Source organism: Ambystoma mexicanum, chromosome 6p, assembly GCF_040938575.1.
Source record: "Ambystoma mexicanum isolate Mex_15411 chromosome 6p, UKY_AmexF1_1, whole genome shotgun sequence".
Classification (NCBI taxonomy): domain Eukaryota; kingdom Metazoa; phylum Chordata; class Amphibia; order Caudata; family Ambystomatidae; genus Ambystoma; species Ambystoma mexicanum.
In genome coordinates, this window is record NC_090935.1 from 787,906,249 (window position 1) to 787,924,184 (window position 17,936).

General features: G+C 46.4%; 1 protein-coding gene across 8 annotated transcripts in view; it reads right to left on the bottom strand.

The window, feature by feature from the left end:
- ERAP1 (endoplasmic reticulum aminopeptidase 1) overlaps nucleotides 1-17,936 on the bottom strand; it is a 1,074,730-nt gene that overhangs the window by 952,097 nt on the left and 104,697 nt on the right. For all 8 annotated transcript variants that reach the window (XM_069627669.1, XM_069627672.1, XM_069627670.1 and 5 more), the window contains one exon: nucleotides 6,417-6,555. In XM_069627669.1, the coding sequence (XP_069483770.1) occupies nucleotides 6,417-6,555 (139 nt within the window). The remainder of the gene's footprint in view (nucleotides 1-6,416; nucleotides 6,556-17,936) is intronic.

A 17,936-nucleotide genomic window follows, 5' to 3' on the forward strand; every position in this document is an offset into this window, starting at 1 on the left:
TAACCTGCTTGATAGGCATAGTTTTTTTGTTTTTTTTTGTTTTATTGGTTAATCAAATTTAACCCACGTACTTCTTGTATTATTTGTGGATATTGCAGCTAGCATTTGTTCAGCATCTCTTTGTATTCTCAAGTAGCGGGTTGAACGCAGCCAGTTTTTATATGTCTGCCGACACTTCCTCAGGAGTTCATCTCTCTCTCTACTGTTGTCCTTTTTTATACATATGAGGTCCGCTCTATATTGTTTTCATCTACCAACTACAAGTTCGTCATATGCATGTTTTTTATTTTAATTTGCTTAGCTTTAGTTGAATCGTGCTTGACCACAAAAGCTTCCAACAACCATTTGTACTCAACCACCTCTTCATCTTTTATTGTGGCATCTTTGTATTCTTGCACCAATTTTGGGATCACCATTTTTTATCCTCAATCGATTTCTTCCTCATGAGACCTCTGTCTCCATCGTTCTTTCTCTCCTGCGGTTGGTCTTATTTCCCAAACGAGTTCTATTGCCAGCAGACAGTGGTCGCTATTCGCTTGTTTGATTATTTTGAATGAGTTTATCCCAGCCAACGTGTTCCCTCCTACAAAGCAATAGTCTAGACATGCTCCTGATTTACCACTGTGCCATGTGTTGGCACCAATTAGATCTCCTCTCGTCTGGCCATTCAGCATCCTCATATCAAGGATTCTCATTTCCTTCATCCATGTTTTTTCTTTTCCTAATAGTTGTTCTATTTCTTTGATTTTACCCTCCTTATTTAGCAATTTGATGTTTAGATCCCCATTTAGTAGTATCCGCTGATCTTTTTCCTCCGTCATAGTTTTATCAATGGTGTCCATGATTGATTTTAGATAGGTCATCGGCCTAGGCATGTTTTCACTCCAGTAGGTGTTAATGAGAATATTTTTTTCCAGCATCCAGCACTTCCCTTTCTTCTACTTTGAATGTTATTTTCAGTATTTGCACGGATGGATTTGGGGTTTAATGTTCTAGCACTTTTAAAGGGCTATCCATTTTCTTTAGTATCATAAGGTCTCCAAATGGTCTTCCCTTAGGGCCCTTTCTGGCCGGGTTGATATAGACTTCATAGCCCTCACGCACTGGAGGTTCGCGCAGCTAGGATTCCTGAATCGAGATGAGGTCGTATTTGGCCAAGAAGCAGCTGTCTTTTGAAAGCAGGTGTTTAAATCCTCTAGTGTTCCATGAGGCACAATGGACGGGTCTCTGCTGGCCCTCCTCACTCTATTGTTTCTTCTTAGAGTTCGGGGTGCTCGCCATCCATGACCAGTCGTTAACTTTGTTTCCTGCTTTATTTGAGCTACTTTTCATCCTCTTAGGATTCTCCGAGTTGTCCACTGTAAATCTCAGGGATTTCAATGTCTCGTCATTTGTTATTGATGGGTTTTCTTTTTGGTTTTTCTCTCCATCTTTTCCTTTTTCTTTTTCATCCTTTTTTGGGGCCATCTCATCGACAGATCTGTCTTTTATATGCTTTTTCCAGTAGCGTTTTCTTTATTATGTACTGAAAGGTCCTCTTTGGATTCTTTTCTTTCCTTCATTATTGTTTTTGGTTTATTTTGCTTAAAGTCATCACCCAGATCCTCAAGTCCAAAGCCCTTTTTTTAGGATGTCACTAGCCGCTAATAATTTCTGCTTGGTCTTGTTAGAAGTCAGATGTAGTATGACTTGGTCCATCCACTGTTCTCTAGGGAATTCAACTATTTTTATATCAGTTGATATCGTGCGTAAGGCTGCAGTTTGATTGCAGAGTTCCATCACATAGCTCCTGTTTAGCACCGCCCTTCTAGGGCCATTAGCTGTTGTTTCTAATTTGAGGTAACATCCTTTGAATAAAATAGATTTCCTCGGAGATGGTTAAGGGGGACACTTTCCTTTTCTTGGCTTCAATTTGCTCCTTATCTTTGGTATCATTTTTTTGATTTGGGCGGGGAATTCCCTGTTGCTTACGTTTTTCCATCTCTTTCTTGTCCTGCTCTTCCCTTTTTTGTTCCAGGGTTCTGAATTGGGCAGATTCTTTTTCAGTATTACTAACGGGTTCTCTTTCCAGTGGTTCTGGTCTTCTACCTGTCTTCCCGATGTTCTCAGGGATGGTCTCTCTTTGGGGTTTCGCTCTCAAATGATCTTTGGGATTAAAGGCCGGATCAGCGGTGTCCCAGTTATCTATCGTTTGCCATTCCAATAGGCTGATGCTTTCCCAGTCTTCCTCATCGCTGATATTGTCCATGAGTTCAATCAAATCCCTTAAATTCGCTGGCTGCTCCCGTTCTTCCCACTTAGCCTCTGTTGCAGTATTTTTTAGACCTTTTTCTCCATCAGTCTCTATGCGATCTAACTCGCTCATGGTCAATTCTCTTCTGGGCTTCTTTGCACACTGTATGTTTTCTCCTCTAGGCGGTGTTGTTAAATTCCTCAAAAATGCTCTTGAACCATTTACTTTACGTTTGAGAGCTTCATTCTTTGATTTTTTTTCCCTTTTCATTTGTTTTTTTGCATCCTCCTTCCCCTTTTGGTGGGCCTGTTCCTTGGAAATACCTCCTGCAAAAATTGCAGAGTTGGATTGATCCGGCTGGGCTGTGGCCGGCTCGGGGGTCGGATCACTTTTATCCTCTCCCTTTTTCCCAGGAGGGATCAGGATCACATCCTCAAGTTGTAGCTCTATTTGATTGGGTTTGGCACTTTTGCCCTGTTTCAGTTTCATTGGGCCTTTCCCTTCTTAGGGTTTATTCCCAGAAGATCTCCATCATTCTTTTGTTTATGTACACTTCTCATCCATTTGCAGTCCTCAAGGACAGCTTCCATCAGTAGGGATTTATCATTCGCGTCTCTTCTTGCTAGCTCACTGAGGCGACTTTGCCAGAGTTGTGTTAATTCTGCTTCTTTGTTTATTCGTATATTTAAACTCTGCAAAGACGCTTCCATTTGTACATTTGCCTCTTTTATTTGTATGTTACTGGTAATCAACTCTTGAACAGAGTCTTTAACCACCTCGTAAAGTTTTAAAAAGGGGGCCAGTGTAATATTTAGCGAAGCCATGACCACTTTTTGAATGTGCTCCATATCCTTTTCTCTTCCAAGTTTACAGGCATCAGTTGTTATCCGTATGATATGTTCATTCAGACGCTCTCCTGGGCGCAGGCTAGCGTCTTCCGATGCTGGTGTCTCGGTCATTTTTATTGCTATTTGATCCTCATAGTTTGGTACTTTTAAAATTGGATCTTTCCGTGGTTCATCTTGCATACATTAATTTCCTTCGGGGGTTGGTGTTGTAGTCATTTTCATTGATGTTTGACTCCCCTGGTGTTTAGTTGCTTTCGTGACAGAGTCCTCCACCCCAAAAGATCTCCCTTCGGCTTGATCTTTGTCCAGTGCTGCCATTCTCTTGTTTATTAGGGAGAAGCTCTTTCTTTTTTCTCTTTCGATTTTCCCCGTCAAAATGGTTATATCTTGCGAGATTTTATTTGCTAGACTTGAATTGCTCAGGCTGGCTGGTGGTCGGTCTAAGTTTCCGTTGGTGCTAAGTCTTCCGGATAGAATCGTCCTCCCCGATTCTCTCTGGACTTGTTTGTCACTGCGCACAGGGGTAGGGTGCGTTTTATTCATTTCATTAAGGGCACTTAGATGTAAGCTCCCTTTTTCTCGTTGGAATTTTGTAGTCGTGGCCCTTTCATCAATCTGGTTATATTTTTGGTAGCTTTTTTCCTTGTGATCTTGATTTGAAAAGTCTTCCCTATATGACTGGGACATATCAAATATTACTGAGGTCGCCTCCGTAGAGTCAGTATGTTGTGACTTTTCTCCCAAGGCGGTAGAGTCCTGAAGGACTTCTTCCAATTGGCCCAATTCAATCACGTCCCACTGGCCTCCATGTTCCATGATGCCTCTAATAATTGAGGTTCCTTGTGGTACTATTAAGAGGCTGCGTGGCATGACCGAGTTCCTTTATGGGTAGCTTTGTCGTTTCTCTTAAACTCAGTTCAGCTCTCCCCTCTGCTGGGGGGTCATGTAGGTCTATCATGCCCTCACCAGGAGAGGGTGTAGTCTAATTTGAACTTCCGGCTAATAAACCATCGGTCTTATTTGAGGGGTACTGGCTTTCACTAAGATCAGTCGGGAGTAATTCCGAACTAGGCGGGTTCTCACTCGCCTCAGTTTCACTTCTTGGCTCAATAATCTCAATTTCGGTGTCTGGTCTCTGATTGTCCAGAGCTTTCTCAGGGGGGAACACCCGAGGGCATGCTAGGTTCATCCAGCCCTCTTTCAGACTCCTTCAAAGGTATAGAGCCATATTTTGAAGCCGGTTAGTCTGATACACCAACAATTTGTTCAGCCACTTTCCCCTGGCCTGCGTGTATATCGGACAGCTTGGACATTACAGGGGCTAGAAGTGGGTGATTTAAAGTCTCTGCTGCAGTAGGAATAGTGCAAGCCATGGGTAGATCAGGAGACTTTGGAGCCAACCGCAGATTTTCTTCCTTATCCAAGCACAATTTGTGACTTCCCATTTCCGTGTTAGACAAATTTGCCCCCACAGATAAACTCATGCGCTTTTTAGTGCAGAAGGGTAGTCAGCTCTGTTTAAGCATTGATGTTTTTAGTGTATGTTCCGGACTTCCATTTACTTTTGGGAGTGATGCAAATCTTTGCCTTACCTGGAGTCGAGTTCTCAGTGCAGTAGCTTGAAGATCCGGAGTAGCGGGAGCTGACTTCATTCCGGCGTGCAGCTCCTCTTAATAATGCCTTAGTTTTGGTCGAGTTGGGCAGCCTACAGCCAGCAGATTGAATTGCTGGCCAAGCCACAGCAAGCAGCCAAACAGCTCAACAGCAGTAATATCACCTGACCGATGCCCTTTGCGCGCTCGGGCTTAGCACCGCAAGGGTGTCTGGGTGCTAGTTATGTAGCACTTCCTGTAGGCGTCTCTCGTGGCAAAGGGGCGGGCAGGGGGCAGAGCTAACCAGCGCAATAACGCTCTCTCCTGCACCGCGTCTTCCTTTTCCTTCAATTCAAGCCGCATTACCCTAACACCTCCAAAGTACTCCAGAAGGCTAGCAGAGGGCAGGTGAGGGGGTTGCAGCCACAGCTCAACAGCAGTAATATCCACCTGAACGATGCCCTTTGGCGCTCTGGCTTAGGCATAGCGCTCACCCTTATCAAAAGCACTCAGAACACACATAGATCAGTGGTATCCATCCACATCCATTCCATCTTCCAGAGCTCCGACACCCTGAACAACCTACCCAGTCTCACATATCATACATCGCATACAGTTATGTCCACACCTTCACTTAGTTCCAGACTACATAGACTTAGGACTCGCACTCACCTGAAGAATGTTGCCAGCATACCTATTCTCACAACCTTCAGGAACTCCCACCTAGGATCACAAACCTCCCATAGAGCTAGCAACAGTTTCCACCACACCACTATCAGCAACCACACCAGCACCCAAATACCTCACCAAGTACCTACCCACAACACCACCAATCTTCACTCATGGACACTAAAAACAGGCCACACACGTCCTTCCAAAAATAACAACCAATATCGGACGTACAAATGTGCACTACTCAATGTACGCTCTCTCAATGCACATGCGCTAGAAGTGAACGATCTAATCTCCAGCCATGACCTGGACATTAATCTTTAAGGAGGACATCTCCATTAGGCCTATACCCCACCTAAGAGAAGGACATGTAGACATCCTATCAGCTAAAATAGCCCTCTCACCAAAAAACACCATAAATATCCATCTCATCTACCGCCCACCTGGAGCCACTACGGACATCCAGCATCAAATCACCCACCTCTTGGGGAATAATATCAAAAACTCTACTAAAACATTAGTACTAGGTGACCTCAACTTAGGTTTCAACGACTAATGATAAAGCAGCCACGTCCCTCACTAAGGACTTAGTCGACCTTGGCTTCTCTCAGAGAGTCTCCTCTCCCACTCACGTGAAAGGGTGAATCCTAGATTGGGTCCTAGACCATAATTGTGACAACTATTATATCTAATACTTGCCTCCCATGGACAGACCACAACTGTGTACAATTCACCCTCCCATTCACCCTCCCACCCTGCAATCTTGTTTATTTTATACAAACACTTAACACTTTCCCCTCCTAAGGAGCCTGTAGTTACAGCGGATTAGCTACTTATGTTGCTGCATACATAACATATTGCATTAACTAGACAACAGTCATGTAGATGCATAGCTGTGATGTTGTGAATATATCTTTACAAAAATCTTATATTGCCAACCTACTGATCATAGGGAATGGTCAAGAGATGTTAAGTTGAAATGTAGCGTTGACAGTATATGATGGTGGATTTTTGCAAAACTGTGTTTTTCAGGAATTTCCAGACATAACATTACATATAGCATGCACTTACTATTGGCATATTGGACAGTGCTATGTGCCTGGGCTCCCTCCAAATCTTTACTGAAAAATTTGCTTTGAAGGCTGGTTCATCAAAACAAGGAAAGGCCATGCGGGCTGCAACTGGTTCAAACTGTGTTGATGCAAGCACTCTGCAATTAAAAAGAGAAACATATGAATGTTGTGTTAATCGGGACTAGCAGTTGTACAATTAGGATTCAAAATAGTTGTTATCCAGTTCACTATTACCCAACTCTTTGTTGCAGTTCTTAACTAATCTTAAAAATAAAAAAGTTGGGGAGATTACATGTACACTCCATCCCCTGCACCGCCCAAGGACTTTCCATAGCTCGGAGATGATCGTTATGGATGTGAACATGTAGATGAATCTATTAAAACAGCCACTGAATCTGAAAAAGAATCTGAATTATTCAGTCTTGGTTACATTCCTTTCTCTCATTTGCCCTTATGCCTTGCTAGCCTGAAAGGCATAGAAGACATTTCAAACATGTGCAAGTGCAAACATGTTGAAGCTGTAATGTCCAGCAGCACGGGAACAAAGGGCACTGCACTACCCGAGTCATAGGTCAGTATGTAATGTAGTGGCTCAAAAGGCAGGTTGTCTCAAGGCTGGTTATGCCCACCAGGCCAAAGGAAGGAGTCTTCCTCTTCGGAGCTCCTTCGTCGCATGGAGGAAAGGGTCAGCAAAGCAGCAGTCATTCTGTAGGCATCTCCAGTCACTGGAAGTAGCTGCAGGCGGCTTTTCCTCTTCGGATTTGGTTCCAGTGGTCGACTCGGACTGTGCTCCAGGAGTCCAGCCTCTTATCTGGGAATCCAGCCAATCAGCAGTCATCTAACATTCAAACTTTGAGGGATGGCTGGCTGTGCTAAAAGGACAGTCTGCCACCCAGTTAGAACTGGTTGCAGACAGGCATACCAGAAGACAAAGAACAGCATAGTTTCGGGATCCTCCCCTACTTCCTGTCCTCACAGACACAGTGGCGCCTTGGCAGGCCTCTCTAAGGATTCCCCCAGAAGACAAAAGTGTGAGAACGACATCCCCCACCCTGCAAGGTACAAGAAGGACCAAGAAAGGACATGCAAACAAGAAATTGAGAAAAAAAGAAAACAGTCACTATTTTGGATCAATGGTGACCCTTTTGTGTATTACTGCGGCTGTGAACACAGTCTGCGCAAGTCAGTAGAACATGTCCACTGCCACCAGCCATTCAGCTATGCTTTTCACTGTAACATAAATATTACAGGAGCATTGAGAAAGGGGATAAATTGTAACCCCTCAGCACTCCACATAAAGTGGTGTGTGCGGATCTCACAGTACAAAATGGGGAAAGGATAACAAGTATCCCCCTACCCTTGGGAACATGTGTTCACCCAAGGAAAATAAAATTTAAAAAAAGGGAAGCCCAAGGGACTCTCCGGAAACACTGCACAGAAAGTGTGTGTGCTGCAAAAGTACATTACAAATGGCCAAAAGTTGGAGGAAAGCATGACTCCAAGAGTAAAGTACAAAAATAAACAAAAGTGACTCCTATGGATAGAGTAAAAGAATGTGTGAGTGGGGAAAAAGGTTCCCACTCACTCAATAAGAGACAAAAAATCCACAAGTCCATCAAAATGTTGGGGGGACTCGCAGGTGAATGCATACAAATTAAAAATCTACCTAACATGTTGTAAGGGTAGGGGGTAGTTAAGTGAGAAGTGGAGGAAGGGGTGGGGCAAAGAAATGGGACAGGTGGACCCCCTCCCCATGTGGACATAGTCTGGAAGGGGACAAAAGAAAACAAAGTTGAACTGCAATTCGTTAAAGTGAGGGTCAGAACTGCCACCTACAACACCACTGTATAGTTCCTCTGGAGCCTACTTCATGCAGCTGTAAGGGAGGCATGGTATCAAACAGTGAAGACAGACACAAGTGATTACAGTTCAAGGGTGTTTATTGGACTTCAATAGGTTGTTAGACCGCCTATTTAAACCTAAATCTAAAGCTGGGAGCAAGCTACGACCATCAAATAATAATAACGCAGTCCTAGTGGGCCTATGCTAATAAACCTATTGCCAATCCTTACTTCTAAATACGAAATGGTGTGGGATAACAATGTATGCAAAAGCAAAGTATTCAAGAAATTATATGTCAGGATAGTTGAGCAGTTAGCTTCCCTTCCCCACTTTTTCAGCACGGGGCAAGGCGGCACGTGCAAGCTTTGCACACACTCTGGCTTCTTGGCCACAAGGTAACAGTTCAACACATAGGCATCAGGGCCTTCCGCCAAAGTGAATCTCGCAATGACAGTCTCTTATTGCAGAGGGCCAACAAAATACAAAAGTTATTTTCCTTTGTCAGAATTTTCACTTAAGTTCAAGACTGGTCTCCCACCTTCAGGCTCGGACCACGGGTCCCCCTCGTCTAGGCTCTGACCCCTTTTCTACAATGTTCACAATTTGGTCTCCCTCCTTCGTACTTGGACCATGGAGCTCCATCGTTCGAGCTCAGATACTCTTTTCCACAATGTTCACAATTTGGTCTCCCTCGTGCGGGCTCGGACCAATACCAGAATCAAAGACTTCCGAATGTGCAATGGATTTTGCTTAAACCTTCGCAGCACCACTTAGATTCACTTCACATCAATCTTCTACTTTTGTTTATTTTGTCAGAATACCGTACAGAGACCTTCGACTGAGCACATTCACAGTGCCGGACCACTCTGTCAATGGTATTGTATCTTTCCTTGGATTGTTCAAATATTCACTAGCAATTTAGCTTCATCACACACGTTTAACAATGTTCGTTCCAGTGCTCTTTTTACAATGTTGCCTCTTGCAACCTTGACTTCAACACAGACTGGTCTGGCATCGGTCTCCCCAACTCACCAGCTGTGTCATTCTCTGTTGCTTCTTTGTTCTTGGAGCCAAGAACAATGCCACAGTGTCTGCTGCTCCTCCGCACCTTGGTCAGTTACATAGGAGGACCCTTGGTATCTCTGACTCGCAGCGCAGGTTTCTTCAGCTTGGTTTCCTGGTCTTACGTTTTCTACCTTGAAGGTATCTTGAAAGTAACGGCTTCTTGCCAAAAAGGTCAAGGGTGTTGCCCCACTCACGAACCTCTCATGCCTGGCCATCTTTCTCCCCTCGTTCATCTGCCAACTGAAAACTGCTGTACCTTTGTGTGTTTTGCATCACTCAGGGTGTGTTCTCGTGCTCCGCCTTTTATTCATGTGGGGAAGTGTAATGGAAGTCAGGTGTGAGTGAGTGAGTGGCGATAATTGCCTGACCTCGCCTTATCACAGTATTGGGACATGTCAGGTACACGGCTCGGGTGCGAGTCTCTTTTCTCCCAGAGCAGGCTGTCCGTGCAAAAGTGATCATGCAGGGAAGCGGGCGGGGGAGTGAGTTTCTAAATATTCCATTGGGTAGAATGGGGTAAAGGTGTTACAGGGAAGAGAGGGATATTGCATCTCACCTTCCAGTGTCCTACTTCCACTCCCTGAGCACCCCTCACCAGGTGATCCTCCCACACTGGTCCACCCCCAGGGTCTGGATCCAAAGACGATGCCCGTGCCCTGGCCACCTGAGAGAGAGAGAGAGATCCGCAGAGGCTAGCGGCTGAGATACCAGCTGGTTTCTCACAGAGCAGATTGCGATCCTCAGTCCCCATAAATTCCCGGTCCCATCCTATGGTCTAAGGTATGGGACATGTTTACACTCCCTAAATAGCAATATCATCACACTCCCGAATCTTCCCTGCTCCTTCCAAAATTCATTACGAAAAACAAATGTATTTATGTAAAGAAATTATGACATCAGGATTTACATTGCCTCACCTGCCCTTCCTCAACGCTTCTAACCCTTGCTCACAGCCAGGCCTGCCAGTACTCTAAGAGTTCTCCATGGTCAATGATGATCTAAAGTCAAAGCTGCTGTCACCTTTCAAAATACCTCTATGTCAATCAATATCTGCAATGCAAAGATGTTACACCTCCAACTTTCATCATCACTTTATTAACTGGGGATGCCCCCCTAAAACTCACACATTTTATCGTTACTCCGCTCTTGAAAATAAATGAAAGCTAATCCTGAAATCACATTCACAGCATATCTATACAGGGCCTTTCTTGCTTTCCAAAGGTTCTGGAACCATTTGTTACAAACCAACCATCCTCCTAACTGGAGTGACAAAGTTCCCTTCCTGGCTTTCGAGGGTGTGATGTGGTTCCCAGCACTGGTTTGAGGAGGATAGCCTGGCACCAGCACAACCCTTGTGAGGGGCACGGTTTTTTGCATTGTGTTGCTCAAGGTCACTGGCCTTTTAAGGTTTAAGTGCCGAAGTCGGTCTGAACTGGACAGCTGCGGTCTCCACCAATGTGACGCGTAGGGCCGAGATGACGGACTGGACTGGCCCACCCAGCTTCGTTTGCTTGGCCCGTAGGAATATTCCTCTGTAAATGGAGAAAGGGAATTAACCACCCGTGGGGTTGAGCGTAAATCCCCTCACCCCTGCTGTTCTCCCCACAGATCACCTTTGATGTCCCCTCTTATAGTCTCACCTGATGGTTTGAAAAGATGAGCTCTCCATCCTGCATTGAGCGCAGGGGCGCGTTGATAACCAGTTTCTTCACTGGCTCGAAGAAATTGGTGAGTTCCAGAACAATATTGACTCAGAAAAGTATGTAGTTCGTAAGAGTTCACATGTCTGACTTTCACTGTTGTCCGATTCCTTGCAGTTTGCAGCTTGACCCTAGCGAAGAGTTCCTTGTGGTAGCTGACGAAGTTCAGGTAAGGATTTGGCTTATCCTACACAGTTCAATAAAATAAGGCCAGAATGTAACCTGTGGCTTGCTCCTTTATTCAGGTGTGGAGAGAAAATATGAAGTTCGGGGAATAATGCCTCCGGCGGTAAAATTAGGTAAGTCTATTGTGGTGAGAAGAGTTCCCCTTGTTTGTCCCTTCGTCTCACCTTGTTGTCCTTCTGTTCCCCTTAGGGGCCGGGGTACGGCGAGGATGCAATGGAGACTGTGCCGACCCATGAAGAGGAATAGTACCCTCAGAGGTAATCAGGTAAGTCTATGGGGGTAGTGTAACGCTCACCTGATTCTCGCAGAGGCGCCGGTCTTGACTGGGCGACTACCGTATCTTCAAAGGTGATGTGTAGCACCCGGTTGGCTCTTTGGGCTGGACCTCTGTGCACTGTATGCCTGACGTGTAGAGTAAGATGTCTGCAGATAGAAAATATGGGGTTAATGAACTGGGGTTATTGGGGTGTCCCTATCTCTTTCCTCTTCTCCTCTCCTGTAGACCCCCAAAGGTTAACGCTCTCACCTTAGGTAAGTGAATGCCGAGCTCTCCATCTGCCTCGGGGCAGGGTGCTGTAACCAGTTTCTTCACTGGATAGGTAGCGCAGGCCTCTTGACTTCAGAGGACTGCTGTCCGTCGTTTACTGCACGAACGGTAAGTTTCGAGTCATTCTAATGTCTTTAAAGTCTTTAGTAATGATGTCTCTTGTTTTGCAGGGTTCCGGCGATGGCGGATGACAGGCTGAAGTGAGTTGAAGATGGAGCCCGTGTGATGAATAGAAGCGCCTGGAAGCACGTAAGTAAGCGCTTGTTGCCTGCTTCACGATGCGCTCTAACTGTCTTTTTATTTTGCAGGTACGAGTTCGGAGCGGCTGCAGGGTGCCGGAATACCCACTGGATTAGATGTGGAAAGGAGTAATGGCACGTGAGTATTAAAGTTCCCCAATGTCTTTAAACGCACCTTGTTTTGTCTTTCAGATGCGGGATGCAGCGCCGAAGGCCTCCGGAGCGTGCAAAGAGTTGGTAAGATTTTGCCTTTCAGATGCCGGAATGCTAACCTGTTCTTTCTTGTCTTTATAGGTGTTGCTGAAGACTGGATTCAGGATGGTAAGCCTTTGCCTTTCAGATGCCGGAATGCTAACCTGTTCTTTCTTGTCTTTATAGGTGTTGCTGAAGACTGGATTCAGGATGGTAAGCCTTTGCCTTTCAGATGCCGGAATGCTAACCTGTTCTTTCTTGTCTTTATAGGTGTTGCTGAAGACTGGATTCAGGATGGTAAGCCTTTTTCCTTAGGCCCAGGACCGGATGCAGAAGACACGATGAGCGTTCTGCTGCAGAGGTTGCAGAATAACGCAAAGCAAGATTCATCCACCGGGTGTGGTTTAAATAGCCTCCTGTAGTGCTTAGGTGTCTCCTTCCACAGCCACGCCTAAGTAAGAAAAGAGTTCCTGGTAAGAAAAGAGTTCCTGCCTTCCAGAAGAGTTCCAGTGTTCTGAATCTAGGGAGTGGCTCCAGCCCCACCCAACAGGAAAAGTAGTTCCAAACAGAAGAGGATCAGAGGCTCAACTGGCAGGCAAGTAAGCAGCATGGTCTGCTGAAGGTAAGTCCACCCAAGCAGTATGAGCCCGGCGCTTCCAGCGCTGGGACTGGGCATATTTATGAGCCTGGTGCCACTGGCGCCAGGACTGGGTCCAAAAGGTCCCAATTGGGACTGGTTGGCACTCGGAACCTGGGTTATGGATCTGCTTCCAAGGGAGTTGGGAAAACCCTGACCTTTTGGAAGCAGAGATCATGACAGTACCCCCCCTCAAGGCCCCTCCCAAACCGGGCTTCTCCGGGGGTTTTGGCTTGTCAGGAAATGTTCGGTGAAATCTTTTGATTAGGCGAGGAGCGTGGACATATTCAGCAGGTTCCCAGGATCTCTCTTGGGGGCCGTAGCCTTTCCAGTCAATTAGGTAGAATAGTTTAGATTTGGAGATCTTGGAGTCCAGAATGCTTTTGACTTCAAACTCGAGTTCTCCATCCACTAGGATAGGTTTTGGAGATTTGGTTAGTCTGGTTTGAGGTTGCACAGGTTTTAATAGAGAGACGTGGAAGACCGGATGTATCTTCATGTGCGGGGGCAAGTCCAACTTGACCGCTACTGGGTTTACTATGGTAGTGATGGAATAGGGACCAAGGTATCTTGGGTTGAATGTGCGTGGCCCTTTTAGAGATAGATATTTGGTGGATAACCAGACTTGATCCCCTACTTGATAGTGAGGGGCTTCCTTCCGATGTTGATCTGCTCCTTTCTTGTATTGTTCTTTAGCCCTTTGAAGGTGAAAAACAGCTTCCTTAAAGGCTTGGGTGATTGTAGAATGCAGGTGGTCTACTGCTGGTGTTTCAAGATCTTGGAGGGGATCCAACTCCGAGGTTCGAGGGTGACTGCCGTACAAAAGAAAAAACGGGGTTTTCCCAGTTCCCGAATGGACAGAGTTATTGTAGGCATACTCGGCTATCCAAAGGATATCTTTCCAAGTTTTTTCAGTTTGTTGCAGCATGCAGCGTAAATACTGTTCCAGAGTTTGATTGGTCCTCTCGGTTTGTCCGTCGGTCTGAGGGTGGTGACTGGTCGATAGTCTCACATCAATTTGAGCCGACCGACAGCAACTTCGCCAAAAATGAGAAATAAATTGACTACCTCGATCCGAAATTAGAACCGAAGGAAAACCGTGCAGTCGGACGATGTTTTCGAGAAATTCTCGGGCCAGAGTTGCTGCTGTTGGCAAGCCTTTGAGCGGAATGAAATGCGCCATCTTGGAGAATAAGTCCACGATTACTAGAATCGTATTGTATCCGGAGCATGGAGGTAGATCCAGGTATCAGGTCTATCTGGCAGTCATAAGACCTATGAGGAGGTAGAGAGTTAGCCTGATCCTTCCGGAAAACATCTTGGTATTCTAGGTATTCGGGAGGTAACTGGGGAGTCTCTGAAGAAATTGCGGCCAGTGCAACACCAGGTGGAGGGTGACAAGTAGAGACACATTCTGGAAACTGGACCGTTCTTGCTCGCCAATCGATCAGAGGATTGTGTTTCTCTAACCAAGGTATTCCTAGAATAATCTGAAACTGAGGGGCCTTGATCACATCGAACACGATCTTCTCATGGTGTCCATCTTGACTTACTAGCGTCACCTCTTGAGTGGTATGCGTTACTGGCCCGGAGGCTATCTCCGTACCATCCACCGTAGTAATGACGTCCTTTACAGCCTTGGGACAAAGAGTTAGATTCATCCTCAAAACCATTTCATGATCCACATAATTGCCGATGGCACCGCTGTCGACGTAAGCTTCAATTGCATGTAATCTATCCGGATTATCAGGGCTAATGAGGACCATAGGTATCACGAAATGCGAGGTCACGGAACTGGTTTTCACGCTCGGCAAGAGGACCTCTATTCTTGTCGGGCGAGGTCGTTTCCCTGCTCAGAGTTTGTAACTTTGGTAACTGCAGCTCCTACTGCCTTCTTGGCAGGTTTCACCGGACAGTCTCGAAGAAAGTGCCCTGAGTTTCCGCAATATAGGCATAATTGCAACTGTTTCCTCCTTTCCCGCTCCCTTTGTGTTAGAGGACCTTTCAGACCCCCTATTTGCATGGGTTCCCCGGAGTCTACTCCTTTGGAAGGAGTTGGCGGTTTGGAAAATACTCGAGCATCAAACTTGGAACGATCGGCCTTCCTGTTCTGCAGCCTGTGATCTATTTGAACGACCAAGTCTATATAATCCGAACAGTCTTGTGGGGGATTCACTACTTGGGCTAAAACGTCTTTGAGCTCTCCACGTAGACCTCTATAAAACAGCGTAATCCTTTTGTCCTCAGGCCATTGAGTTTCCACTATTAGTCTATTGAAAGATGCAATATAAGCCAAAAGGTCTTGATTACCCTGTCGCAACGAAAGAAGCTCATTGTCCAAGGCCTGCCCCTGTGAATGTCTTGCGAACAGTTTTTCCATACTAAGCTGAAAGGCTTGAAAATCATGGAGAACCGGATCATCTTGATTAACTAGAGGGATCGACCAGTCTGCCGCATTGCCACTAAGGTACGAAAGTACAAAAGCTACTTTTGCTTGATCAGTTGGAAAGGCTGCTGGCCGGCATAAGAAGTGCAACCGGCACTGATTGATAAATACTGCAAACCTCTTTGGGTCACCAGAAAATCGTTCGGGCGGAGCCAGAGGTACATTCCCAGGTAGGTTGATCTGCACTGGATTCATAGAGGATGTTGAAGGAAGATTTGCCCCTGATGCGGGTAACAGGGTCTGTCCGGCTTGTGACTGTAGCACTTGTCTAGCAAGATTGTCTGTTCTCTCCTTGGAAATAATTAGTTCCCTTCTTAGAGCATTCGTTTCCTGACGAGCTGCATGCACTTCTGCCCTTAATTCCCCAAGTAACCGGGCTAGGGGGTCAGTATCCGAGATTTCCATAGCGCCTGGGCGAGAGTTTTGCGGTAGGCTTTGCGTTCTGTAACGCTCACCTGATTCTCGCAGAGGCGCCGGTCTTGACTGGGCGACTACCGTATCTTCAAAGGTGATGTGTAGCACCCGGTTGGCTCTTTGGGCTGGACCTCTGTGCACTGTATGCCTGACGTGTAGAGTAAGATGTCTGCAGATAGAAAATATGGGGTTAATGAACTGGGGTTATTGGGGTGTCCCTATCTCTTTCCTCTTCTCCTCTCCTGTAGACCCCCAAAGGTTAACGCTCTCACCTTAGGTAAGTGAATGCCGAGCTCTACATCTGCCTCGGGGCAGGGTGCTGTAACCAGTTTCTTCACTGGATAGGTAGCGCAGGCCTCTTGACTTCAGAGGACTGCTGTCCGTCGTTTACTGCACGAACGGTAAGTTTCGAGTCATTCTAATGTCTTTAAAGTCTTTAGTAATGATGTCTCTTGTTTTGCAGGGTTCCGGCGATGGCGGATGACAGGCTGAAGTGAGTTGAAGATGGAGCCCGTGTGATGAATAGAAGCGCCTGGAAGCACGTAAGTAAGCGCTTGTTGCCTGCTTCACGATGCGCTCTAACTGTCTTTTTATTTTGCAGGTACGAGTTCGGAGCGGCTGCAGGGTGCCGGAATACCCACTGGATTAGATGTGGAAAGGAGTAATGGCACGTGAGTATTAAAGTTCCCCAATGTCTTTAAACGCACCTTGTTTTGTCTTTCAGATGCGGGATGCAGCGCCGAAGGCCTCCGGAGCGTGCAAAGAGTTGGTAAGATTTTGCCTTTCAGATGCCGGAATGCTAACCTGTTCTTTCTTGTCTTTATAGGTGTTGCTGAAGACTGGATTCAGGATGGTAAGCCTTTGCCTTTCAGATGCCGGAATGCTAACCTGTTCTTTCTTGTCTTTATAGGTGTTGCTGAAGACTGGATTCAGGATGGTAAGCCTTTGCCTTTCAGATGCCGGAATGCTAACCTGTTCTTTCTTGTCTTTATAGGTGTTGCTGAAGACTGGATTCAGGATGGTAAGCCTTTTTCCTTAGGCCCAGGACCGGATGCAGAAGACACGATGAGCGTTCTGCTGCAGAGGTTGCAGAATAACGCAAAGCAAGATTCATCCACCGGGTGTGGTTTAAATAGCCTCCTGTAGTGCTTAGGTGTCTCCTTCCACAGCCACGCCTAAGTAAGAAAAGAGTTCCTGGTAAGAAAAGAGTTCCTGCCTTCCAGAAGAGTTCCAGTGTTCTGAATCTAGGGAGTGGCTCCAGCCCCACCCAACAGGAAAAGTAGTTCCAAACAGAAGAGGATCAGCGGCTCAACTGGCAGGCAAGTAAGCAGCATGGTCTGCTGAAGGTAAGTCCACCCAAGCATTATGAGCCCGGCGCTTCCAGCGCTGGGACTGGGCATATTTATGAGCCTGGTGCCATTGGCGCCAGGACTGGGTCCAAAAGGTCCCAATTGGGACTGGTTGGCACTCGGAACCTGGGTTATGGATCTGCTTCCAAGGGAGTTGGGAAAACCCTGACCTTTTGGAAGCAGAGATCATGACAGGTAGTTACTGTTGCCTCTGTTTATTCCCTTGGCTCACCTTTGCTGTTCTTGTGTTCACCTTAGGTGCCAGAGTGCGGCGGGAACGTGCAGAAGGATGCGGTTGATCGTGAGGATGCTGCGAAGGCCGGTGAGTTCAGCGCGGCGCTGCAGCAGGCGAGGTGGCGCGCATAAAATGCTTCTTTCTTCCAGCTCGAAGGCGCGGTGGATCTGGAATTCAGGTAAGGATCGAAGGTTTTGCTCTTATTCTAACCTCTTCTCCTTCTGTTCCTCCCTTTTTCTAGGAGCTGCAGACTCGAGGCGGGCGTCGCAGAAGACTGGATGCAGGCTTGCAGACACGGTGAGCGTTACGCTGCTGGATGCAGAATAACGCGAAGCGTGTGCTGCTCTTCGGGCGTGGTTTAAATAGCCCCCAAAGTAGTCCCAGGTAAGTATTCCTCCCCAGCCCCACCCAAGTAAAAAATAGTCCCTAGGTAAAATAGTCCCTTCCAAGCCTCATTTGGCTTGGAACTCTGCAGCATGGTCTGCATCAGGTAAGCTTGCAGCATGGTCTGCATCAGGTAAGTTCTACTCTATGAGCCTGGCGCCTATGGCGCCAGGACTGACTCTCCATATGAGACTGGCGCCATAGGCGCCAGGACCACACCCAAACAGCCCCTAGCAGGGGTTTTTGGGCTTGCTCAAAATAACTTGATGCCTGCTTCCGGGG